Source organism: Scleropages formosus, chromosome 18 (genome assembly GCF_900964775.1).
Source record: "Scleropages formosus chromosome 18, fSclFor1.1, whole genome shotgun sequence".
NCBI lineage: Eukaryota > Metazoa > Chordata > Actinopteri > Osteoglossiformes > Osteoglossidae > Scleropages > Scleropages formosus.
Window position 1 is genome coordinate 13883851 of NC_041823.1, and position 27462 is coordinate 13911312.

Sequence of the window (27462 nt, forward strand, 5' to 3'; positions counted from 1 at the left end):
CCATCTGCCCTTGACAGAACTTCTCTCTTGGGACACATTTGCACAGCACTGATGTGTCAGGGCATGTAAATGTACTTTGCAAATTCACACGCAAATTTAAAAACTTACTTTTACTTTTTACCTGAAGTATAATGAATGCTTGTATTTTACATTAGCCAATTTATCTGACATGCAAATTACTGTATATGTTATTTTACTGTTAATACCATATGAACATTTAATTGGAAGGCACTACAGAGGCTTCACTAGAAACTAATACTTTGATATGGAGCTGTTTTTCCTCCTAATTTTCTAAATGACTCTGACAAATGTTATAGTTTTAATTGTACATGTACATTATTGGTTGAATGTAATGTGAAATATGCTGTTTCAGGGCACCAGGGTGTGCATCAAAAACCGGGAGAAAACGAAAGACAAAACATGAATTGTCGTTCATAAACACGGCAAGTAATACTTTAATAGTGTAAGATTTAATTGTAATTTAAATTATTTCAGATCCATCTGCATTCATTAGCAAACAAAAATAAACTGGATAAAAGCAGTTTGCATGAAATGACAGAAAGCAATTCTCATGGTTCTAACAGCGTTAATGGTGTGTGACTTCCTTAGAGTAATTAAGCTGATGATTAGTATAGTAAATCAGATTTAATTCACCTCTATGAACAGCTTCTAGTTCTGTGATGAGCTCTTAAAACATTAAAACATAGCCATGAAGTTCAAGCATTTATAAATCTGCATTATCACCAGTACTTGACATGTTGCCATGTAGTCCTGCATATTTTCACGCACGCACACACAAAACTTACTGCGAAAACAAAGCGCACACATAGATGAGGTACAGGAAGATCAGAGAGCCTGTGAGCTAGAGCAGCTGAAGAGAGAGCGAGCTCTACCTCTGCAGATTCAGAGGTATGGTTGTGAATACCTTCTCAATGACTCACAAGACAATCTCTGAACTGCATTCAAATTTGAGGCACAAGAAGGGAAAAGATCTGACACAGACAGACCTCTGTGTTTTCAGGAAGAGTTAAACCTCAGATTGAACAGGAGAACCTTACTATGAGACCCTATAGTAAAGAGGCCAGATGGGAGTCTTGTTCATAACTGTGCAAAATAGGCTGTAGAAAATATGATTCCAGCAATGAAAAAGCAGCCTAGATGACTGACAGCCCAACATGATTGTTTTTTCTTTTTTTTTTAAACTAGAACACTAGAGGCTGGAAGTTAGTTTCTGACAGGTTTTGGAATTCTGAGCTCCATCAAAGCAATCAAAAGGCTTGTAAGGAACAGTGGTTCGAAAAGTGATTATACATACAATGCTGTCGTGTGTTGATCAGTAGGGTTAAGAGTCTATAGAGAAAGCCCTTTGTGTGTTGGGGAATCTCTTAGCATTGAAGTCAGGGTCGTCCTGTACTCGCTTCCTGATGTCACATTTCACCTGAGAGAAAAGTGGGGTGAAAAGAAGGTTAAATAACTCTTGACTTTTGAAGTCCAAAAGCAGTGATGAAAATCTCAAGTGCAAGAGTTTCCTGAAATGTGTATTTTTAGATTCAATATGGAAAATACAAAAATCCCTGAACCTGATTTAATTGCAGCTTTTATGAGATACAGGTTTCCTCACTTACCATTCCAAATTAGCTATTGAAATCACCCACTGAATGGAAGAACGGTTAAACTACCATTATTTCATAAAAAGGGAAAAATATAAATAATAGAGTTCATGGTCCCACAAAGTTGAACCTTAAAATAATAATAAAAAAAAAAAAATTAAATCACAGAAACCCCAAAATCAAGAGCCTCCAAGCAATAGTAACATTATATTTTGTCACTTGTGTTAAAACTCTTCAGACTTTTGGCGGACCAACAAATATTAACAATACAGTGTAGACCATTTTATACAAAGCTGTTGGGATAAAAGCAATATGGAACACATTTCAAAAGAATCATTCATAAAGCAGATCATCCTAAAATGATCCTGAAATGATGGGGAAGTCACATCATGCACTAACTCCATGAACTGATCTCGTTTAAACAAATTAAACATGCAACTTTATAGGTCATAAGATAGATATACTAAAATAATTAACCATATATTTAGCATTGCAATGAGTTTTGTAAACCACTATTGTGACTTCAGTGGGAAGTATTGGGGGACCTGACTCTACCGCCATTTAAACAATGTGTAATTCTGACAGCCAAATTAAAACAGGTCATAAGTAAATTACTTAATGGAATAAAAATAGTTTGGGTATAAATATTAGGACCAGCACAGCAGCTTTCTCTGGACATTGGGGACATGTCCCGACCTTTGCCATTCCAATATATTTTACCATATCTCAAGTACAGATAATGAGTAGCACACTTTTCCCACAACTCTAAGTTACATATCTTAGACAGATACTAATATACTGACATATGGAAATATATAATAGAACTAAAAAACGCATGTTGTAAATGAAACAAGAAATGCATGTCGAGCCTGCTCCAGTTGAGCTATGGTATTCCAGTTAACTGATGGCAATCTACATACACTGCCTCTTTCTGTTAAAAATGGTCAACCAATTATCTAAACATAACCTGGAAAGTGTTCATGTCCTAATAATATATATTTATCTACTTTCTACAATTTTGGTTTGTAGTGGAACGAACCTGACCTGTATTTATATCCATAGCTCATAGATGTCAATAAAATGCACCAAACAGAATAAGCCTGTGAGACCACCTTAATTCAGTTCACTTCCAATTGTTACAGCTTGTTAGGTGTTCCTGAGTGTTAGCAGTCAATAATAAGATGAGGAACACTACGTATATGGGATGAATCGGTCAACAATCATCATTTCATAGGAGTTTGTAGAGACACCATATGTTTAATGTAGCTTGAAACAAAAATAAGTTTTTTTTAACTATACAACTATACACATTGTCTGAACCACTTGTCCCATACGAGGTCGCAGGGAGCTGGAGCCTAACCTGGCAACACAGGGCGTAAGGCTGGAGGGGGAGGGGACACACCCAGGACGGGACGCCAGTCCGTCACAAGGCACCCCAAGTGGGACTCGAACCCCAGACCCACTGGAGAGCAGGACCCGGTCCAACCCACTGCGCGCCCCTCTTTTTTTAAATTATAGCCACATCAAAATATTTATAGAACTGAACCCATAAAAATTTAGGGAAAGCCACTCTTAATTCGTCTGGATTGCAATTTGAAAACACATTTAATTATGACCAGACATCCAGTCGAAAACCTATGACAACCCTCAAATGAAGAAATGACTACACAGGGCATTACCTGCTCTGTGTATGCTTCCTGAAGCTGAGGACTCTCCAGTTCCCTCCGGAGGTTCTCTGAGGCAGTGATGGGCTTGACTCCAACAGACTTTGCTGCCCGACATACAGCTTCTGCGAGAGACAGATGGGGCCCTTCCCCTTGCACTGTCTGAGAGAAATATTAAAAGGATGAAACCCCAAACAGATTTCTTCCAAAACATCTTCTGACAAATTATATATTACTACTGTTTACCATATTTTTGCTATATCAACTCAGGGTAAACACTTCACTCAAGACAGCTGAACTGGTCAGTGAGATGGAGTTTTACCTTTCTACGTTTAGCAGGCATCCCTTGTAAATAGGCATCAGACAGAGGTGGCTGGGCCTTCACCTTCCTCTGGGAGATTATGTCCTGCCTGATAATGGGCACCCACTCCTGACAAAGGACCAGAGAGAGACACATAGCATCAGGTATCTCAGTGAAAGATACAACGGATGCCCATCACCCTTCTTGAATGTACAGTGGCTTGCAAAATTATTATTTATTGATTTATTTTTATAGAGTGCTCTTCTCACGCAGTAACACAGAGCGCTTTAACACAGACATAAAGCAAGAAAAACTGATACAAACAAAGAAGACAGTCAACTAATGGCTACCATAATGAAGGACTTATTATAGAGCTATAAGTACACCTACTAGCCACCGGGGAAAGGAACAAAAACTCCCAGCTGAAGGTTGAGGGAGAAAAAAAACCTCTGGGGGTCCACGGGCCAAAATTACCCAGAACCTTGACAATTAAATCTACAGTCCAACTGAGAGTCTGTGGCCCTATCTGAAAACGACTGGACGATGCTTAAGGCCTGCAGTTTGAATAACCTGGAGCATATCCACCAAGATGAATGTGCCAATATCACTCCTGAAAAGGGTGCAACACTGGTACACACTTAACACATAACACCTAAAAGTTGTGACAGCACCAAAATACAGGTGTATCAAATATTAATGTGTTGGGACTGGATGCTCACTAAGACAGCATATTACAAGTTTTTTTTTTTTTTTTTTTTTTTAATTTTCTAACATGAAATACCATCTCCAATTTTGACTTTCAGGATTTTTGAATAAATATCACAGAGAACAATATTTCATTTTATATCATATGTGATTTTGTTAAAGAGGAGAAATGGTCACGGGTCTCCTTTTGTAAGGTACTGTATTAAGGTTGGGTAGCCTTAAAAACAGGGAGCAAAAAGATAATGGAAACTGGTGGCTGAAAGGAATGATGAAGGCAAACAGGTGACAGACAGTACAGGATAGGGCATAGGAAGCTATGACCTGAAGGACAGGAAAGTATGTCCACTTACAGGAGGAACAGCTGCTGCCCAGACCTCCACATCCTCTGCCGATTCCTCCCTGCCTCCTGCGGCTCCTTTCGTCTCGCCAGGCAAAGCCCCTCCAGTAGCTGTGGTTACTCCAGGGGGTGCTACCACAGGCTCATTCCCAGCATCCTGTGGCAATGCCATGGCCTCCTCTGCTGTGGTGGCGGGAGTGGGAGAGAGACCCTCCTCCATCTGAACATCATAAAACCACGAGAAAGGAATGACTTTTAATGTGTATAAAGTTACATCCGGTGACAAAAAATGAGAACGCAAGGGTAGCCACAAACCTCCACAGTCGGAACCTCCTGCATTTGTGCAGAACCCAACCTGTCTGCCTCTGCAGAAACACTCTGAAAACAGTTCACAAAACAGCACATTCTGACATGTCTTAAAATTTATCTGCACAGTCAATTACAAGTCACTGCTAAAGTAAAGTAATCAACCTATTGACTTCAACGCTGTGACCAGATAATGTTTATAACTGGGGTATTATAATTCCAAATTAGCTCTACTTCTGACATTTGCAAAGACAGAAACAGTTCAGTCTGTGTTTTATAGGTATGCATGTCTGTGCACATGCGGAGGCTCAACCTGTGTATGGACGACATAATGCTGTATTTGGTCTTCTGTCACTGGGATGTGCTCCAGGATGACCTGCAACCGCATTGCCATCATGCTAGTCAGCCAGTTCACTAGACTGGGGTTCACTTCTGCAGACATTCTCCTCTGGAGAGAAGCAGGAGAAAGAAGCCTAATGAGCAATTCACCACTCACACAAGCGTCAGCTGAACAGCAATAGCTATGCTCATACCGATCCACAGCAACCAGCTCAACCCAACACACTTCATTACAATCACCACCCCCACTACATAAGGATCTACAAAAGAATGAATAAGAAACATATAAAATATTCATTATTACACAGACCGTTTAAAAAGCACTGGGGTTTTGGGCAGGGAATGATGAGGTGTACGACAGTGACACAGACATGTTTGTACTGACTATGCGATTGTTGATGACAGCCGTGAGGGCGCTCTGTTCCCCTTGCAGACAGAACAGATTGAGGGCCAGACATTCAAACAGAGCCTGGTTGCACATCAACAGCAATCGACTGCCAAAGGTATGATCTGCAGAGGTAAACACACAGCAGTAGCAACAGATAGATAAAACATAATGCTCCGATACAAGTACTTACAATAATCATGTTAAGCCAAATGCTCGATAACAGCAATGATGTGTATAAATAGTAATATGAAATATCAGTAATGAGTGGTTATCGAAAAAGAGAAGGATATCATTTCATTATATTGTGAAATTCATAACTTTAGTTTTAGCACATGAAAAATAAGATGCTAGCAACTGCACTGGGAGATTTACATTTAGCACTTTCGTATGTAATTACTTTACATGTGGAAGAAAATCAAAGTGTATACCGACTTGCGTACCTTAAATCTCCAAAATTAGATAATACAGTTCACTTAACGAAACCTTGTTTTTTGATCACAAGCTAGAGAAAGCCAATACCTGTGCAACGCAGAATGTGTGTAGCTATTTGCATGAACTGTTGCCTAAGGAAGGACAAATTGGTCTGGGTGATATCCACTCCTTCCAGCACTGATGCTGTAGACTGAGAGGCAGGAACGACATTTACACCTCAGAAACAGATGATACATTGTGAATACTACACTGCGAGATGAGCAGAGTACTCACAAATGTTTCTGCAATGTACTCTTCAAGACCATCGATGAGGTCATCAGCTGAAGCCTGCAAAAGACATTGAAGGATTGAAGTAGTTCAATTCTTAATTTTTTCTGATTAACTGTGTCCTTAAATGCAGAAAATCATATTTCAACACAGTTTCTTACAAAAAGAGTCATCAGGGACTGGAGAAATAATGACAGCTGAAACTGTATTTATGTCAGCTGAGTACAATACAGAGAGGTGCGGTGGCACAGTGGGTTTGGCTAGGGCCTGCTGTGTGGTGGGCCTGGGGTTTGAGTCCTGCTTGAGGTCCCTTGTGACAGACTGGCATCCCATCCGGGGTGCCCCCCCTCCCCCTCCAGCCTTGGGATCCAGTTTGCTGTGACCCTGTTGGGGACTAGCGGTTGTAGACTGTGTGTGTGTACGAGAACAATGTACCTTGTTATTCAGGAGACTTACGCACTTATCCACACCAAAAATTTATACACCCAGTCCTAAAACAAACACACACCCTATCAAATTAATAATTTTTTTTTTTTTTTTTTGGGGCGGCACACAATCAGTTCCCAGACCAAAAAAAGTAACTTAAAATTAAATGAAAGGCCACTATTAAAAGGTATTTTTATGCATTGCAATAACACCAACATATTTCATAATATTCCTACCAAAATTATTATTTCTAGCTTATTTCTTAATGTTGTATTTACATTCACATATTCTTTCATTATCTATAATGCCTAGTCCAATGCACGGTTGTGATGATCTGGACGTTACCCTGTAAATGTAGGATGTGGGACAACACACACCTTAGTAAAATAATCAGAATGTTTTTATAAAAGGATGTTTACAACAAAGGGGGCGCGGTGGCGCAGTGGCGCAGTGGGTTTGGCCGGGTCCTGCTCTCTGGTGGGTCTGGGGTTCGAGTCCTGCTTGGGGTGCCTTGTGACAGACTGGCGTCCCGTGCTGGGTGTGTCCCCTCCCTCTCCAGCCTTACGCCCTGTGTTGCCGGGTTAAGCTCCGGCTCCCCATAACCCCACTGGTTTCAGACACCGTGTGTGTGTGTGTGTGTGTGTGTGTGTGTGTTTACAACAAAGAAAAAGTTCATAAACAGTTTCACTCTGCAACATGTAAACCTATGTGCTTTTAACAGAACGCTATTTGTGAAAAGGGTGAGCCAGTACGATTAAAAAAAAAATTAGTAAAGTAAGTGAAAACTGGTGGAGTCAGTCATGTCTATGTTCGCATTAATGCAGATACAACAGGTACTGGTGCAACCACTTACAGCAATGTTGGCATCTGTGGGTTCCCTCCCATGCAGATAGTGCTCAGTGAAGAACTGAGTGAGCTGGGGCTGGATGCGGCTCAGTGGCTGGTGCTGGCCATGCAGAAGAAGCACCATGTCCAACATGGAAAAACTCTGGCATATGAGGGACAGTAAGTCCCCAAAGAACCCTGCACAGATATAAAGACATAAACATAAGAATTTCTGTAGAAAGCTCTTCTGAGCTTTTAAAAAGTAAATTTAAAATAACAACAAGATGTGACTAAACACACAAAAAAAAAAAAAAAAATAATGGGAGCAGGAAGGAAAAGTCACATTTTTACCAATGGCATCCCCAGTGCTGGGTGCAAATATGTTCTCAGTCTGGGACAGGCGCTGGATAAACTGAGCAATTGTTTCAGTATTGTTCTGAGTTGCTCCAAGGGAACCCATCAGGGTGGAAAGAACACCCTGAATGATTCCAGTGAAAAGCTCTGGGTTCAGCGTCTCGCCCTGGTTGGGGACAGAGCCAGGAGTGGAAGAGGGGGTTGGTGTGGGTGTGGTTCCAGGTGGTGGGGTAGGGGTTGAGGTGGCAGAGGAAGCTTGTTGGGCAGATGAGGGTGGGGGGAAAATGGGCTGGGTTGCCTGAAAAACAGGGAGCGAAAGAGAAGCAGAGAGCAAAAGTGATGTATCCCCTATTTCCAAAAATGTCAAATCACTACTCAGTCCTATTGAATTCTTCTGGGTAGAGACTTCAATTTACCTTGTACATTTGCATATTTTATTACTTTTTATAAATTATAGCCATCTTTGCGCAACAGGCAGAAATATGTGGTGATAGAAGGGCAGAATCTTTAGTCCTGTAGAAATATACTAACCTGTATGAAATCTGTGACTCCTTGTATAAAGGAAGGGATACCAGGCATGGTGACAGAAATGGAGGGAGATGTTCCTGAGCCAACAGGCCCAGCTCCTGTGCCTCCACCCAACAAAGAACCCAGCAGCTGGGCTAGGTTTGCCTCTGGTGTTGAAGCATGAGACTGGGATGCGTTTCCAGGGACAGTGGGGCCTCCGTTCTCTGACTGGTGAGGTGTGTTGCCCGTAGAAGTTGTGGGGACAGTGTTAGAGGACGAGGAAGAAAAGGAAAATGAATGCGAAGATGAAGAAGTAGAAGTGTGATCAGCTGAAGAAAAAGGAAAAAACAAAAGAATCAGTTTAAAATCCTTACACACAGCCTTAACGTACAAAAGTCACATAGCACAGGTAACATGGCAGCTTTTGAAATTTAAATTTCAACTAATAATCTCTCCAGACAGTTACTGTTCTCACACAGAGGCAATATGCCAGATAGAGTACTTTCCTGTCATATAACAGGAACATGTTTGTACAACTACGCACAGAATTTAAATATTTACTGTGCTGGTAAGGCTTCCCATAAAAGATAAACCCACGAAAAGACAGGGGACAAACCCAGTTACACAGATAGTCAAACACAGCAAAGGGAGATGGCACCCACCCACGTGAACAGGCATCAGCAGCTGCCCAACTAGGCCATTAATCATCTGCATGAGAGAGGAAGGAGGGAGGGGGTTAGGCTGAAAGAGAACAGAAGTGCAAGTCAGCAAAGGGGTCAATTTGCACAGAGCAGAATCTCTCAGGGGGAGGCAGCAGTGTGCACCCTTTCAACGATCCACAGCACAACATGTCACAACAAAATAACTTTATTGCAGCTGTTTTTGCATACGGTCCCCTTAGATAAATGAGCTATAACAAAGGCTTGCCAGTTCTGATAAGGATCTTATGCAAAAGTATGTGTTACAAAGTTCTCTGCAGAAAACTAAATATCAAATAGATTCGATCAGGAAGAAAACTGGAATGGTTAAGTAAATTTTGGGATTGAATTCTGAAACAATATATTACTTCACTGTGTGGAAGCAAAGCGCCAATCTTTGCATAAAATTTCAATTTTTCTCCAAACAGATTGTTTGATATTAGTTTTCAGACAACAGGATTTTGTTAATTTCCATGACTGGCATTTTATGCCATAACTAAATTATTTGGCTTTTACCTTGTATTTAGCAAGATTAGGGTTCATCTGTGAGTCATTCTACACAATTTAGAAGTGATACAATTATGAATTTATTGTGGACACAAAAAAAATCTTGTTCTAGAAATCACTGGCATGTATGAAACTCAAAAGATACAGTAAATATCTGACTCAAGGCAGAAATGGAAATAAAAGAAAAACACATGAAAAAGAACAAGTCTTAAATATCCGTGTTTACACAAGATGTTCATATTCCAAAACAATAACAGACTACAATACACAAAAAGACAGAGCTTTTTTCAAGACAAAAGAGGGTCTTACTCCTTAAGAGTTATTTCTTACTTGTACATTATTTGACATTTTATCTTTGTACACCTTTATATTGCTTAAGCAGTGCTACAGATATGAAGGATTTAAGTGACTGAGCTGACAGAATTTTACAACAATGTTTTCAAAGGTACTGATTTCAACTTTACACAATAACCTGGTCAAGAAAGAGGAAAACAGTAGCCTTCTCCCAAAAAATGAAAGACAGAATGACACAGATAGCACCCCTTGAGAAAGATAAGTATAAAAAATGAATAAGAAAGTTCTAAGAGGACATTACCTGAACTGGCTGCTGCCCCCCAGGTGGGGGAACAGTTGCCCTTAGATTAATAGTAGCTGCTCGGGCACCTGCACCAGACTGGGGGGTCTGGGGGGTAAAGGAAGGCCGTGTGATCACCACCCTGGCTTGGGGAGGAGGTGGTGGTGTGGTGGAACTAGTGGTATTAACACCCACGTTTGGGCCAGGGCCAGCAGAAGATGCAGCTGCAGTAGCCATAGCTATGGCTTGCTGAGTGACCTGCTGAACAATGGCTTGCATGATCTCAGGTGGCAGGCCAGGGATGAAGACAGGTGGCGTGGGACCTAGGGAAAGGGGAAACAGATGTATGCAAACTAATGGCAAACGATTTCCTTATGTCACTGTGACTGTTTTAAGAGTCACGGGCCTACAAATATTATTTAAAGGCCATGGTGAAATTTTTTCTTGCTGTGCAGCCACTACAAAGTGCAAAATGGATAGTCACATAAAATTCAACATTTTAGAAGAGCACTGGAGACATAAAAATTATTCTTACTTTTATCCATAATTCTTACCAGACTGTCCAGTTCCAGTGCTGCTCTGTTGTCCTGGAGCCTGAGGAGCATTACTCGAGTCTGTACATGTGAACATAACACAAAAAATGTACTGAAAAAGACTGAAAGTATTTTTTTTTTTTTTTTTTTTTATTTCTTTCAGTAAAAGCCTTTTCAGAACAAACTGGACAGGATGACTTACCATCTAGATTCATTTGCATTACAACTACAGGTTCCCTGGTTTGATGACTAATCCTGATAACCCTTGGTCCTGTGTGTCCTTGTCCTGGCTGCTGATTGGCAGTAGTCTGCTGAGGAGGCGGCACCTGCCCACTGTCTTGCTGTTCCGATTGGCCGGGAAACTGAGTGGGTGAGGAACCAACTTCAACATTCTGCCTCCCATTGGTGGTCATGGACACAGTGGCTCCCATGTTCACCTGATGTGAGATGAACAACGCAGACCTCAATATTATTGCAGAGATTTCTTGACTAAAACAAATGTGCTTAATACAGTGATGATGACCAAGGCAAAAACAACTAAGTCCATACCCTGTATTCACTGCAATGACACCTTAGTTGTCATATGGGACATAAAGTATATTACACTAAATGTATTCATTTAGCTGATGCTTTTCTCCAGACCAGCTTATAATGTTAAAGCTGCAATTATTACAGTTACAAGCTTACAATTATTTACCCATTTATACAGCTCGGTAATTTTACTGAAGCAATTTAGTGTAAGTACCTTGCTCAAGGGTACTACAGGTGGAGCTGGGGATCAGACTTGCGACCTTTGGATCGTAAGGCAGTAACTCTAACTACTACGCACCGGTATGGGCATGTGGTGCACCCCGCCAGGCAGGACAACAGGGGAGGTGTAGTGGGACATGGGTCGGATGACATGCAAGTGGCGGGGAGGGGAAGTCAACAAGTTGCACCGCAGATCACTCAGGGCAACTAGGGCATTGCCCAAGAGACGGAGGGCCTCCCCCACCAGGTTCAAAATGCGCTGGTCTTCCTCTCTTTCCTGTGTCTGAAAAATAATTATACCAAGCCCATTGATGTCCCAAGTCCAACCAAGTTACCGTTGTCAGTAAGAGGTCAAGTTTAAATAAATATTATGTTGCGCAGACCTAAATGAAAACAAGTACATACAATTATCTAGAGTGGGTGCAGAAAGCATTTACTCCTAGAGTGCTACCACATTTTGGTGTGTTACAACACAGCTGAATTGGATTTTTCAGTATGGTTTGATGGCCCATAACTACTTTAATAAAAGTAAATGACAATATCAGTAAAAATACAAAACAAAAGAATTCAACTTTGAAAAAATAGAACTGGGAAGACATGTTATTGGATTCCCAGCTGAAACTTGATAAAATTCCTCAGGCAAAAAAAGCTTGCAGCAGTACTCATAGTTTTTTTTACTGTTACCTCAAATTACAACTTGCTATGTAAAAGAATATATAGCATACACTAGTATATGACCATTACATTGTTGTTGTAGTCTGCTGTGGTTGCAGAACTCAGGATTGAGTGTGCTCTCTGAATGAAGGGCTGCAGCCTGTCCTCCACTCTTCGCATCTCTGACAGCACATCCACAAACTCTGCAGGGCTGGGGTGACTGCATGACAGTTAAGGGTAAGTTCAGGGTTAAAGGAGAGAAAAGTTGCTTAAATCTTAATGTTTCTTTCAAAATCAGTCTCATTTATATGGGACAATTTAAATAGGGATATGATAAGAGGCAAACAGAAGGTCTCACTTGGGTCCAGATTGTGGGGGTCCATCCATCTGAGTGGAGGTAGAGGAGGAAGGTGGTGGGGGTGGAGGAGGAGTGGGAGAGGTATCCATGGGCTGTTCAGGTAGACCTGAGGTGGATGAGGGAGAGCTGGTGACACCGGACTCCTGGGGGGATGAGGTTCCACTGAGCTGGCCCTAAAACATGTAAGAGGAAGATGCAACACAGTTATGTATGATCGCCCTCCGATGGAAATTAGTTGCATAGCACAGAAAGCACAGGAAATACCTGAGCCTACAAACATTTTACATTTAAAATAGTATAATCTCCTCTGATGAACTCATTTCCACAATCTTCAGAATGTAAGAAATTAGATTTACTTGAGAAAGTAGCTTTATACCTTCCACTTGCTCTGTTTATTTTTATTTTCTTATACATCAATAGTAGACATTTTAATCCTAAATTAATCTTAACTGTCTAATCCTACTGTGTCACTTTCAACAGTATTTGTATTTTCCAGTTTCTGTCTCTCTTAATCTTAACTGTTGAAGTATGTTACAGAAGTACTGTAAATAAACATTGCAATCTGGATGGAACATACACTTATCTGTCATATTTCATTATCTGGCCCAGTGCATTGACCAGCACATAGACAAAAGCCCAGCAAAGAAGGAACTGTACCTCCAGCCTGATGATGAGAGAGTCCATGTCCCTCAACAAGTTCTCTGCCAAGAGCAACCTGAGTCTGGGCTCGCTCTGCACTGATTGGTCGATATTAATATGAACATCCACAGAGCCGGTGCCCTGAGAAAGACAGAATGAAAACGCCAGATTTCCCCTTTGGTTTTCCATGTGATGCATTCAATAATGGAGTAAGAGTGCTGGATTCTTACACTAGTGCTGGTGCTGACCCTTGCATTTCTCGCACTTTCTCCTAGGCCTGAAATCACTTGCTGAACTGACATCTGTGAGAAAGTGAATCAGAAGGACACAAATAAGTTACGAATATTATTTTGAATAACAAATATTATATTCATATAAATAAAATGTAAAACTGTATAAATATTTGCACAAAGTATACAGCTGCTGAAATATCAGGACAAGCTCATCATAATATTATACCAAAACAGTTTTTTATAGGACAGTTGCATCCCAAATTGTTGCATTTTAAACAGCTATCATGCAAGCAACTCCAAAATTGGTAACAAATAAGAAAAATGAAAGACAGAAATGAACAGAAAGGATGGACACTTCAAACTAACTAAGACAATGAATACAAGATAATGATACTGAGACATAAAAATTTAGCACCTGGATCTGCTGGGGGTCCATAATGTTCACAGGGAGGTTAAAGGTCCCAAGCATAACGTAGCTGTTGGCATTGCGATCATGTGGGGGCATGTGTGATATACCCTGGGAGGTAGAAGAGGAAGAGTGGGGAGGTATGGAGCCCCCCTCCATGCTGGTGGTCCCAGACATGCTCCCAGCTCCGGCACCTGGCTGGGATGTCTGGGGTGGGGCCCGTTCCACCAGGTGGATGACTTTCCCGTCTACATCTGAAGAAGACAGGTGAGATATGACAGAATAAACAAAGTGTAAATGAAAGACAATGTGTAAGGTGGAGAGCTTTTCAGTCCATCTTTGCAATAATCCACAAATGTAGTATTTTTTTAAGCATCGTTGCCCACCAGAGGAAAATCAAGATGTTATAAAGTAGCTGTTTCACTGTACCAAAACAGACAACGGATACACATTAGATGAAATGGACATACAGACATTACCAAAGTTTTACTCACTGTATTCAGCCAATGTCTTCTCATCCTGCAATACCCTGCCCTGATAGATGAGCCTTTGTTTCTCCACCGGAATCCCTACTGATGTAGAGATGTGTTCTTTAAACTCTCTTACTGTAGACTGAAAAAAATGAAGCGATCAGTAGAATTTATCTTCTTTCATTAGTTATTACAGTACAACTATCAAAAAAGTTCACTACATTAAGTATATTAAGTTCACTTTTTCATTTTATGCTAGTAAATCCATCTATCAAAGTTTAATACAACTATATACCCACAAAAATTTATCTATACAGCACACTGGTGGCTTCAATAAGCAGACAATGGACAGAATTATATAGAAAACATCCATACACACAATAAAAAAAAGGTAGAGTATTTCTTCAGTAACAGAACATATTAAAAATTTGTCAGGAAAACATGTGACTGTATCAATGCACATTTCATGTGGACTGAACTCCATGACTTGCTAGAGCTATATTTAAATAAGAAAGCTAAAAAGGAAAACTCACTTCTCTCCTCACTTTGTAACTTCTGCTCTGAGAATCTAGTGTCTTTACAGTCACTTCTATATCGCCTGGTTCCCCCATGTCTCCCTGTATTCTACTGGGGAGAAAAGGTTGGATGGTAAAGAGGGGACAGTGTTCAAAACAGCACAACAAAATCCGCAGTCACAAAAATAACATGCTTAATTTCTGCCAAAGCAGAATTCAAGGTAGTAGAGTGATGCTTGTCATATTCTACTTAAAACTTCTGCACATTTGTGGAAAATCACACCAGCTGCAGTTATTAAAAAAAAATCTGTTCTTCAGACATACAATGAGGGGAAATTACCCTTATATGACCAACTGAAGGTTTGTTTACTCATAACTTCACATGCTTTTACCCTGGAACATTTTTCAAAAGGTTTTGAAAATACATGTTGCATTTCATGGGAAATTACAGTGTCAAACAGATCTTTCATTAACCTGCAGTCACACTCCCTTTTAATCTAACATTACACTCATACATTTACTGGGTGTATTTTATTTACAGTCAACACTGCTATTTAGAACAGAAAATTTCCAGGTACAGACATTGTTCTCACACAGAGCAGGGGCGGAGGAGGCCAGCTGACCATAGCAGGGCAGCAGGTCATAAATTAATGAACAGTGGGAGCAAAGAACATTCCAGCACTAGTTATCAGGTCCATTATTAACTTATGAAGTGATGTCTGTGATGGCCAGTTTGTCAAGTGGAATACCCAGCATGTTTCTCATGTTTCACGACTGAACAAATTAACAAAATGTTAACCCCAGAGGGAAATTCCATTCTGTTACAGCACCTCCATGCAATACACAACAGAGACACATACAGTAGGATCTGCAACTCAGAATGATGGTTTCAACACACTCACTGAAACAAAACTCATCCTCTTCAACCTCTAGGCCGAAACTTATCTGTATAACATGTAAAATGTATTAGGTGTCAAATTTACAACGTATGAAGCGAGAATGGATTTTACACGACATAAAATTATTGACTGGCGCCTAAGGAAGCGCGACTATTTTATTAATTACGCAACAAAAAGAAAAGTGAAAACAGAGTCAGTGACGGCACCAAATATAATGTAGTTTCATTACTAACTCGCGTTACGTCATGTTAATAAGTTCAAGTTGTGTCTTTCGTTTCATTCATTTTCTATTTAATTCAATTCACTAATGAATAAAAAATAGGATCTAAAACTAGTCTACAACATAATTCTTTACTCAACTAGAGTGATGATTCAGCGATGTGATTCACGACACAAACGCAGCTCTGTAAGGTGTCGTTCATCTCACGATATCAATCAATGTCTCAACCGTCAAAAACAATATGTGGAAATGTCCAGCGAGTTTTAATAACTAGTTTATGAACGGATATGTTTACGAAGTACACTGACGTGTGTCACTTCAAGTTGTAGTAGCTGAGGCCCGGGCGGCGCAGGCAGCCGTCACCATGAGCGCAACTCCGTACCTTAGAGCTCCACTGGCTTCACAACAGTCCGCTCACTTCGTCTCTCCCTTCCCTGGTTATGTTTTGGGCAGCTTTTTACAATTAAAAAATAGAACAATAAGAGTTTGTTCTCACTCGTTTGCTACTCCATATTCCGGGTGTTTATTTCTTTTATTTCCATGCTGCGACAAGGACCCGTGTGACGTAGGAGCACGCGACGGGAGCGTCTGTGGTGAGCGCCTGAAACCTGTGTAATTACTACTTTTTTGTAATTCCACTCACAGTAAAAATTGAAGAGTGTACGCAGCGGTGACACGATGGGCTGATAAGGTTAATATCTACAGTTATATCAACACTTTACAGAACGTCACACTGGATGTGGTTTGAGAGAAAAAAAAGAGATGACTAGTAAAAATGAGACAAATGTATGACAATTAACGACACACACTACATTTTTTACACTTAATATTATAATAAATAAAAATGACTTCTTAAACTTCAGTGTATCTAATCTATGTTTTACTGGGTCCTACGCCATGCGGGTGGTCAAAATCTTATTTTAAATTAATGTTCTGTTTTTTCACGGACTTGTGACTTGTTAAACTTTAACTTAAAGGGCATGAACGTTAAATAATTACTTATTACCCGTGGATTATCTACACTTGTAACTCGTACAACTTTCGTGTTATGATTTTTTTTTTTTTTTGAATATACAAACATTCCCCAGCTTGTTTTCTGTTCCTACTACGTTTCCTTCTGCTTCTCCGTTCTATTTTGGTAATATTTCAGTGTTGCAAATATCTCTCTCTGCTACAGAGTGACAACGATCTGCACTTCCGCTTCCCGCCCTTAGTTGGCAGCAAAAACCCACAAAGAAATAGCTAGAAAACAAACTCGGCAGTTGTTTGTAATATGAGCAGCTTCACCCAGCTCTGCAGGACACAATTTGTTCCACACACTTTTGAGAGCGTTTATGGAGCTTAAAGCTTCTGTGTGCTCTTCCTGAATTCAGTTATCAGTAACAGCATGAACACTGCACATGTTCATGGGTTGAATTGCTCAACAATCTGAACTAAATAGGTTTGTAGAGACATGTTCTTATTTCTAAATTAGTTTTAACCCATGGAACTTGAAGCTAAAATGAAAAGTGTTACAAAATATTTTTATCTTCCATAGCCATATCCAAGATATTTAGAGAAGCTTACCCATAAAGGACATCGGTAGTGAAGTTGAAAGTGGGCCGCAGCTGTCAAACGCAGGGCGTTCTTATGTGATAAATCAATCAGACAACGGCATTGAATGGGAGGTTATGGAAATGATTCATTTTTATTTTCATAAATTTTAGGCGTTTTAATTTGAATGTGTTTTTGAAGTGTTTGAAAAGAGATTTGTGGCAGTGTTGCCGGGGGGTGTATTCTCTCCGACGATCAGGAGAGCCCCCATACACCACAACACTGCGTTGGACCAGCGGTTTTTCATAAAGAGTAGATGACAGCATTACAGAGTATGTTTTATTTATTATAGCTTTTTCTTTATGATGGGCTGGTGCCCACTCCAGAGGGTACCCTGACTGGTGTTGTGCCCCGGGTTTTCTGGATAGGCTCCAGACCATTGCAGCCCACACTTGAACAAGGGATATGGGCCAATGGGTGAGTGAATGAGTACAGCTTTTTCTGAGGTTTTTACAGAACTTAACTTGCTAAAGATATGATTGTATTAGTTATCTTTTATTGATTGGAACATGGTAAAAGTGACTTTTGAGTTAAACAGAACTACAAATATATATCCGGTCCCAGTTTTAATTTTTAAATTGAAATGGTTTCTGTAAAAGTAACATATCTGAACCAATGTGGTATAAATCATGCACAACATTAAGAATTGTGAATATAATAAAACAGAAGTAATGCTTCAGGTATCTTTGCTAAATGCTTAAGTACTTACTGGGATAGCTGGTAGCATAGTGGTTAGAACAACTGCCTTTGGACCAAAGGTCGCAGATTCGAGCTCCCTTTATTAATTAAGTAGTAAGAAATGCATAATCTGAGTGTTTGACCACTGACAAGCAAATAGGTATACTCTTGTTTTATAGAAATTCTTATATATTACTTCAAAATTTATTTGGTTTTAGAGTTCTATTTGAATTCTTGCTGTGCTACTTAATAGGAAAACTGGCGAGTAAATGCTAGTATCCTCTTACAATAATGTAATATAACTTATATTTGTTAATTTTGAATTAGCAGCTGGTATTGGGTGGTTAGATCAGATGCCTTTGGATCTGCACTTTGCTGATTGCAATCTCACCTCCGGCTGTAGTACCCTTGAGCAAGGTACTTACCCTGAATTGCTCCAGTAAAATTACCAAGCTGTATAAATGGGTAAATAATTGTAACCTTAACATTGTAAGTTGCTTTGGAGAAAAGTGTCAGCTAAATGAGTAAATGTAACTAGCAGAAACATTTACATTTTACACTGTAATGAAACAGTGACAAAAAATAATTTCCACTTGTCAAAAATCCTTCTATTGAAAAATTAACTGTAAAACACACCCCCCCAGCTCTCCAAGAACTATACTCGTCCAGAGTCAGTAAAAGGACTAGCAAAATCATTCTAGACCCCTCACATCCAGGCCACTCCCTCTTCGAACCTCTGCCATCTGGCCGGCGCTACAGAGCACTGAGCACCAGGACAGCCAGGCACAAGAAAAGTTTCTTTCCTCAGGCCATCTACCTCATGAACAGTTAAATCCCCCCCAGAGAGTAAACCAGTGCAATACACAACACTATTTATATTTACACACACACACACACATTATCAGAACCGCTTGTCCCTTACAGGGTCACGGGGAACCGGAGCCTACCCGGCAACACGGCGTAAGGCCGGAGGGGGAAGGGGACACACCCAGGACGGGACGCCAGTCCGTCGCAAGGTACCCCAAGCGGGACTTGAACCCCAGACCCACTGGACAGCAGGACTGCGGTCCAACCCACTGCGCCACCGCACCCCCTGCTATTTATATTTACAGTTATATCTATTTATCACATCATATCTCTTACTCACATTCCCTTGCATTTATATAGAACATACCTGTACATACATATAATGTCTAGTGACTATTTTTGTATATTGTGTACTTTATATTTTTTTAATATATTTTTTATCCTTTATTCACATATCCTATCTTCTCATCTGTGTCTTGTCACTGTCATTTTGTCTGTGCTGTGGAAGTTTCTATCACCAAGACAAATTCCTTGTATGTGTGAACATACTTAGCAGTAAAGCTCGTTCTGATTCTGAAATAAGTGTGCAAATAAATGAGGGAAAATTGATAATTCAGCAGTTTTTCTCTTGAACAATCTTCCTGAAAACAACAAACTGTCCCAGTATATATAAAATGTACTAATGGGAGATCTGTAAGAGTATGAACTCTTCAATAGACCAAGATGGAAAAAAGCAAATGCAATAAACATTTACTTTAACTTTCCATGACCTGTGTGACCTTGGTTCAAGGCACCTAAATCTTTCATGGTAACTTTTACCTGAAACAGCTTCTATCATAAAAGAAAAGTTGTTGCAAGAAAGAAATGGAAAAGCAAGTCAAAAGACTGAGTGAGTGAGGAGTAGGAGGGGGTTTTATATTTCCTCAAATTTTCGTAAAAATAAGACACGTATGTGGGCGGCCAGCCATAAAAACAAACAAGAAGTTAATGATTACCTGAAAAAATAGGATTTGAAGATATGACTCACATTTCGGAAGCCCCACTAAGAAAGAGTGATAATCAGCAGTTGCTGCTGTCTCTCTAGTTACTGGACAGTGACCAGTATGATGAATGACATATGGACATTCGTTCTGTACGTGTGTGGTCTGCTCTTACAGTCACTCTGGCCCTGTTCCCTTCCTGAGATCCTCTCCACAAGCAGCGTTAACACTAAGCAGGTGAGCAATCATTAAAAGGTGGGACGTCTAATGTTTTTTGTGATGTTCTCAATGACCGTGTTATGTCTTTATGTGTGAGCAACGTGGGAAAAGTGAGTTCTGCCCTCCACTTTGAATATGTCAACTCTTCAGTATTTAGGCTCTTGGTACTTCATTGCTGCGGTTGGCGTGAGGGAGTCTGACGTGGCCATGTACAAGTCCATGGACAATACCGTCGCTCTCCTGCAGGAGGCCATAGATGCCAACACACTCCTACTCATGGGCGCCATCCGAGTGTGAGATCTGGGGGTCTGAGATGGATGAGGGCCTTGCAGCAGGGGGCCAAAGGGGTTTCAAGGCCTGTTTTTTCCAGTTATTTTCAAATTATTATAGTTATTCCCATAATTTCAGATTTTGGTTATGATCATTTTCAGTAGTAATAAAAACCTAAAATGCCTGATTGCTCCCAAATGTCCTTTTATTAACTAAGTAGTAAGTAGTGCATAATATGAGTGTTTGACCACTGACAAGCAAATAGGTATGCTCTTGTTTTATAGAAGTTCTTATATATTACTTCAAAATTTATTTGGTTTTAGAGTTCTGTCTGAATTCTTGCTGTGCTACTTAATAGGAAGACTGGCGAGTAAATGGTAGTATCCTGGATTTCTATGAGTTGTGTTAACAGTGTTCAATGTTAAAACTATAAAATTATATACTGAGTATTCCATTTCAGTGAAGACTATTGCTTAAAGAAAAACTGGACATACCACATTCGCCAAGGCAGAAAAGATCTGGAACTTGAGGGTATGTTTCTTATTCCCTCTCTTTCTCACACACATACACATATAATTACACACACACACACACACACACACACACACACACACACAGAAAACACCATAGATTTTACACGTTTTTGCCCATTGTTCATTGCAATGTACTAAAATGACTTTTACTGTAAAGATTAAAACATCCACGAAAAACTTGCTTATTTCTTCAATTCAGTACTATGTCTTAAATAAATACAAAAATACACCTTCCAGTTATTTAATGCAGAATATGTTGCTAACAGTGATCTAAAGCACTTGACACCCTTTCCTTGGTCAGAGTCTTAATATAGGTATCTTTGAGAGCTGGCCTTTGGTCAATGACACAGACAGACCCAATTGATTTAAGTGCGTTAAGTACAAAAATAAAAATGAACAGAGTTTCCTGTTTCTATTTCCTCCCTAAACATTATTAATAGCATGACTTTTTGATAGTTGAGTTTCTATCACAGAGTTTTCACTGTGTTCAGGGATTTGGTGCCATCCTGGTTTCATTACTGAGTCCTATCTTTTGCGGTTTGTAACATGTGTCCAGCTCCAGTGAGCCATTCATTGTTTGCTATGTCCAGGCAGGCCGGAGAGACACAGCTGGGTGTGGAGTGGACAGTGGCTCAACTGCACTGACTGCATCCTCTTCCAGGAACTGGAGCCAGAGTTGGAGGGAAACACTCCTTTGAACAGAGTCTTGCTTTATGGTCAGACAACCTTCATACGCCTCACTTTGGTGTGGTCTATCAGCCTGTAAACACATTGTTTAAAATGGTCAAAAAGCAACTGAGAATAATAACAGTACTTCCAAATTGGTTGCTGATTTTAGCTGTTAATTATATAATGTCAGCCCTTGACACCAGGTATTTACAGTTTTTCACACTTCTGTTCATCCAGGTCTTTGAACACCCTATGACTGTTGGGTGTATCACAGTCTGCAAAAAACATAGTCAAAATGTCACCTACTGTGTACTGAAATCACATTTTTGTGTGGGATATTGTACAGCAACCTCCAGGTACATTCCAACCCAATGTAAAAACTTATATTCTATAAATAATAATAGACTAATGTTATCTAGAAGTGTTAGAGGGAAGAGAGATGTTTTCATTCAGCTACTTCTGTTGAAATTCCTGCCCAACTTTACCACTTTATTTCCTCTGCTCTTTGCTCTGTCTACATATGACAGTTTTTATGTCCTCTCTTTTCCAATACTTCCCTTGTCACTATCCAGTTGAGCCACATTCCCCTACCTACTGTCTCAGCCTTTTCTCCCAGTTTCTGCATCTCCATGTTTATTTATGTATATATTTATTTATTTATTTTTTCCTCCAGCTCGCAATACTTCTGTCAGCACTGAGCTGGTCAGAGATTTTCAGGCGAAGACATCCTGCCTTGGAATGAAAAACTTTCTTATCATGCCCCAAGAAAGAGGTTAGTTCTCGGAAATGCTGAACTGACATTTTAAATGGCAAGCATTTTAAGTAGAGAGAGAGAGAAGAATTAAATGGAAAGGGTGGAAAAATCAACAATGAATAGTATGCTACAACACCAAAATAAAATGTAATAGCATTTTAAATGTAAAAAATATTTTCCATCTCTGTAGAATATTGTCAACTCGATGGAGCAGCTTAAATCTCAATTCCTGGTTCTACAGAATGGTAAGATGTAATGTATACACTCACATGTATAGCTCTGCACTTGCATGTCCTCTGTTTTCCATTCTGGTCATGTTGCTCCCATATCCTTGTATGTTTCATACTCTTCCTCCAGTCCTTTCTGCTCCACTTTTTAATCCCTTTCATTGTCAACATCACCCAAACTTGCATCCTTCCTTTACTCCACACAGTTTCAGGTAATTAGTCAGTCAATTCATAGTTACTGTAATTGCTAGTTTTCTACCCCTCAATCTTTTACAGAAACCAGAAAGTGAAGAAGAAACTGCAGCAACGATGTGACCTTATCAGAAATCTAAGAAAGCAAAGAATTTAAATATGCATATTAATGTTAATAAAAAATTAATAATTCTGAACAGCTCAGACTGTTAATTGTGTAAAAAAAATTGTCCCAGCACACTAGCTTGAAAGGCTGTTTCTCTTATTACATGTTAGATTCTAGTGTACAAGACATGTATTGTTTATGACAACGCGATACATGAAAGTGCACTTAAGTGTTTCAATGCCCTGTCCTAAACTGACCCACTTTTAAACATTTTAACTATATTGGGCTGTTTTTTGATATCCTTAAAGTATTTTAAAAATCATGTGTACAGTTGCTCCCTGACTTATGACCTTAATTGGGACCGTGAGTTGGATTGTTATTCAAAAAGTTCGTAAGTCCAGTATAACATGGAGCGGCTGAGAGGCTTGTGATCAACTCTATATGCAGTAGTATTTTACTAATATTCACGGTTCAGTTTATTGTCAATCCACACTTAAGGTCTAATTCTAACCTTAACCATAACCTCGAGAGTACAGATGCACAAGAAAACCAAAATACAGTTCCCCTGGTCCAGTGGGCAGCAATACACAAGACAGACAGCATAACATCACAGAATAACATAGAAGAGCAAGAAGGGCATCCAAATGGTAACAGTAAAAGTACACAGGTATATAGGTCTAGATATATAAGTAAGAATGGCTTAATAATAGATTGAATGTATACTGTAGGTACAGACATGTCAGAATGAGACGGAAAATTAACAACAGGGATATGTTCTGAGAAATGTGTCATTAAGTAATTTCGTTGTTGTGCAAACATACAGTGTACTTATACAAACCAAGATGGCATAGCCTCGATGCAGTCAAGAGATGCAGAAACACGAGATTTGACGCTGCTGCCGGCATAACACAGCATACTGTTTTACAGTAAATTTTTTTACCAGGTTGAAAGAGTACACTGTAAAATAACAATGAAAAGTACAGTGCAGTAAATACCAGTAACATAGGTGTTTATTATGAGTATCAAGTATTATGTACTGTATATAATTATTTGTGCTATACTTTTATACGACTGGTAGTGCGGTAGGTTTGTTTACAGTAGAACCACCATGAACATATGAGTAACGTTGCGTTACGACGGTTACGACATTGCTAGTTGATAAGAACTTTTCAGCTCCGTTATAATCTTATGGGAGCACTACCATATATGCGGTCAGTCGTTAAGCAAAGCGTTGTTAAGCGGCGCATGACTGCAATTCAAAAATCGCTTGCCTATATCTGTGTTTCTTTATCTCTTGCTGCAGACTCTCTCTCTTCTGTACAGCAGGTCATGCACAATGAGGGAGAAGACAGCCCCTCCACCTGCTGAGCCAGGATGCCTTGTGCACACACCTGTGTATTTGGAGTCCCCAGGCACAAATATTAATAACACACTGTCAATAAGAAAGCACGATAAAGACTGCCCAGAGCTAGAGCAGGGTGATCATGCACACCTGCAGCTCCCTAATCTCCTTTTTTGTCTTACGCATTATAAGACGTTCACTAATACCAGAAGAAGGATAATTGTAAGACATCTTTAATAAATGTGAGTTGTAGGCTATTTACCTTGAAGCCTAGACAACAAGTGCACATCAACTTAGAGCTGGAGGTATTACATGGAGTGGCAGATTATGGAGGAACACTTCACTGTCTCAAAATTGGTAGATGTAGAGAGGGCAGAGGATCGTCCACAGCTTGTTCACCTTCTGTTTGCTTCTTTTACACCTTTTCCGCTCTTGAAAAACTTAAAGTATAGCTTTCTATTCACATTTTCCAGCAATTCGAATTGGTATTCCAGCTATCTTTTTCTGAAAAGGTAAATACCTAATACTTCTAAAGTTTAATGTAATTGATATGATCGTTTATATGTCGGGGAGCAACTGTACTATTAACATAATATTAACATGTATTAATGAGTGTAATTAAAGTGTTGCTTTATTCTTAATAGGCTTAAACTTGTTAAATAAACTTAATTGCACATGTATTTACCTCTGTGAAATTTATTGAAGATTTTTTTTTGTAAGAACCTGCATCTCAGTGTGAAGCTGATCATTTGACACATAGATTTGAATCCCAGAACTTAAAGCAACAAAACATCTGATGTGATTTTTTAAATTTTTTTTATTTTTTAATGAGAAGGGAATAAAGTTAATGTTGCCTGCTGCTAAAGGCCGTTTTGCATTACATGAGATACAAACTACAGTCATGAATAAGAATTTTCTTTCTCTAACTCAAGAACCATAAGCATAAAAGAGCAATGCACATTGAAATGGTAGTTACAGAGTCATGTTTGGATTAACAACTTTACTTTAGAATAAACTGTGCCACCATGGAATGTATTTCGTAAGACATTTACTCATTTCCTTTGTATCATATTTTTTGCCCTGAACGGTGCTGGACATGTTTTGATATGTATAGTGCATAATTAGCCAGATTTAAATGGGCCCTCAGGTTTCAAATGCAATGCTGATGTCATGTGATATAAAGTGTAGTATAATAATAATAAATCCCCTTGGATTTTGTCATTAAAAAATGCACTTTGACTGCCTACCTGCCCAGACGCAAATGAAAGGAGAGTGTGTGAGGGTGGTGACACCCACACTTGCCAAAATCCCGCTTGCAGGGGGAAAACCCCTCCTCCCCTCTTTGTCAAACCAGGGAAGCTAAAAACAGATTTTGCATAAGAAGAGCCAATACCTCCCCTGCGTCTCGCCCCTCAGACATCGCTGTAGAACCTACCCAGAGGGAGTGAAAATGGAAAGAATACATTTCCGTGCCGGAAGTTGCGCGTGTCCTGAAAAAGGAGTCCTCCATACTGTGACAACAAGGTGGGCGCACCATGCTGCCAAGAACTGACTGAGCTTAATGAAAATGCACAGGATGTAGCCTGTGATTTAGAGCAAGATTATTGCTGGTCTGTAAGGCCTTGCTAGAACTCAGATTTGCGAAATGAGTTCCCCGTTCCAATTTGTAGGTCCTGGCCATCCCTAAGCTTTAAAAAAGACAACATACTGTTTTTGAAGCACGTAATTTCAGTCTGATGGGTTAATGATTCTTAATGAGATTTATATGTTTGCCTAAGCCCCTAATTTAGAATTTACTGCATAAATGAAATTATCCCTCAGTTCATTTGCACAGCACATGGTTTTGTCCAAAGTAATGTATATTAAGTTACACTTTTTCTCAATTTTACTATTTGGATCAATTAGCTATTATTAAAGCTACAGCAAGTTTCCCCCTTGGTGTTTGAAGCTGCTCAGTTTTAGAAGTCCTTTGCCTTTCAAACTTCTTCATGTGTTCCTCTGTACAGCCTGCAAAAAAATGTACCCTAAAGTAGGAATGTCACATGGGTCATTACCTGTTAATCAGCTTTTTTGCCATATTCTATATGTTGAGCAGATTTTATTGTTCCTGTAACTTCAATTTTTGGAATGCTCTTTTTCCTCATTTTCAATAACCACTTGTCTAATGCTGGGAAACAGTGGTCTGGATTCTGTGCTGGAAGGGTAGGGCATTAGGTATGGTAGACCCTAGATGAAATGTCAGTTCATTGCAGACAATCGTGCACACTCGTTCACTGATGAACACACACTAAGGGCAATTTAGAATCTTCATTTCATCTGAAATACATGTCGTTGGACTGTGAGGAAAACTGGAGCACATAGAGGAAGCCCATAGGAGCACAGGGAGAACATAGCAACTCCACACAAACTGAGCCAGTTTCAAACCCACACTCCAAACCCACAGTCTACGTACGAATGGCGCAGCACCAGTGCTACCCACTGCACCACAGTGCTGACCTGCAAATGCTTGGTACAGGTAAAAAGAAAGCAATAGGAGGAATCAGAAAATATGAGCCACACGAAGATGGTTTAAAAGCACATTTACGTTTGTGTTTTTGAAAAGCAAAATCATCACATGTATAAAAATATTAGAACTTGCAAAATGCTTTGCAAAGATATGAGGAAAATCAGTAAAAATAACAAAAGACCCAAGTGAGACACATTAGAACTAAATCTCTGTAATAAATAAAGGCATTAAAATACTCTAAATAGTCAGTAAACCTGTTGGCCAAGACATAAGAAGAAAGACTGAAACAGCACATATAGTGTGTATAAAAGACTTTTTCAAGGTATTGTGTTACAGGAAAGGGTGCGTGGTGATGCAGCGGATTTAGCCGGGTTCTGCTCTCTGGCGGGTCTGGGATTCGAGTCCCGCTTGGGGTGCCTTGCGACGGACTGGCGTCCTCTCCTGGGTGTGTCCCCTCCCCCTCCAGCCTTGTGCCCTGTGTTGCCGGCTTAGGCTTCGGTTTGTCGTGACCTCACTCGGGACAAGCGGTTTCAGCCAGTGTGTGTTACAGCATGGGCCATGATATACTTAACTGAGAGTTGTTGCTACTCATGAGCACTGCCAAAGTACTCTATAATGTCAAAATGGAAAAAAAATCCAAACATTTTACTAAACTGTAAATATGAAAAA

The 27462-nt window shown here is 39.8% G+C and overlaps 2 protein-coding genes across 12 annotated transcripts; one reads left to right on the forward strand and one right to left on the reverse strand.

Moving 5' to 3' along the window:
- Positions 1 to 425: 425 nt before the first annotated feature.
- On the reverse strand, positions 426 to 16378 carry bag6 (BCL2 associated athanogene 6). Of its 3 annotated transcripts, none has more exons than XM_018740720.2 (25): positions 16300 to 16378; positions 14817 to 14907; positions 14308 to 14425; positions 13823 to 14067; positions 13405 to 13476; positions 13193 to 13315; positions 12536 to 12708; positions 12268 to 12397; positions 11603 to 11806; positions 10976 to 11210; positions 10795 to 10854; positions 10262 to 10563; positions 9124 to 9169; positions 8486 to 8790; positions 7952 to 8252; positions 7629 to 7798; positions 6356 to 6409; positions 6170 to 6272; positions 5648 to 5772; positions 5237 to 5371; positions 4933 to 4995; positions 4631 to 4837; positions 3597 to 3704; positions 3290 to 3436; positions 426 to 1438 (listed from the first exon to the last, which is right to left on the reverse strand). In XM_018740720.2, exons 2-25 carry the CDS (start codon positions 14892 to 14894, stop codon positions 1343 to 1345), a joined length of 3600 nt encoding a protein of 1199 aa, XP_018596236.2. In that variant the 5' UTR covers positions 14895 to 14907; positions 16300 to 16378; the 3' UTR covers positions 426 to 1342. The 3 variants fall into 3 exon arrangements, with proteins under 3 accessions (XP_018596236.2, XP_018596234.2, XP_018596235.2); XM_018740718.2 differs by having other exon boundaries at positions 9124 to 9202; XM_018740719.2 differs by having other exon boundaries at positions 9124 to 9202; positions 14817 to 14910.
- Positions 16379 to 16431: 53 nt separating this feature from the next.
- Positions 16432 to 23926, forward strand: apom (apolipoprotein M). 9 transcript variants are annotated; one of them, XM_018740728.2, is made up of 9 exons: positions 16432 to 16510; positions 17837 to 17927; positions 20153 to 20212; positions 20345 to 20487; positions 20925 to 20995; positions 21588 to 21713; positions 22340 to 22438; positions 22611 to 22665; positions 22924 to 23925. In XM_018740728.2, exons 2-8 carry the CDS (start codon positions 17916 to 17918, stop codon positions 22637 to 22639), a joined length of 540 nt encoding a protein of 179 aa, XP_018596244.1. In that variant the 5' UTR covers positions 16432 to 16510; positions 17837 to 17915; the 3' UTR covers positions 22640 to 22665; positions 22924 to 23925. The 9 variants fall into 9 exon arrangements, with proteins under 9 accessions (XP_018596244.1, XP_018596240.1, XP_018596243.1 ...); XM_018740724.2 differs by having other exon boundaries at positions 16439 to 16510; positions 17803 to 17927; positions 22924 to 23924; XM_018740727.2 differs by having other exon boundaries at positions 16490 to 16529; positions 22924 to 23924.
- Positions 23927 to 27462: the final 3536 nt, after the last annotated feature.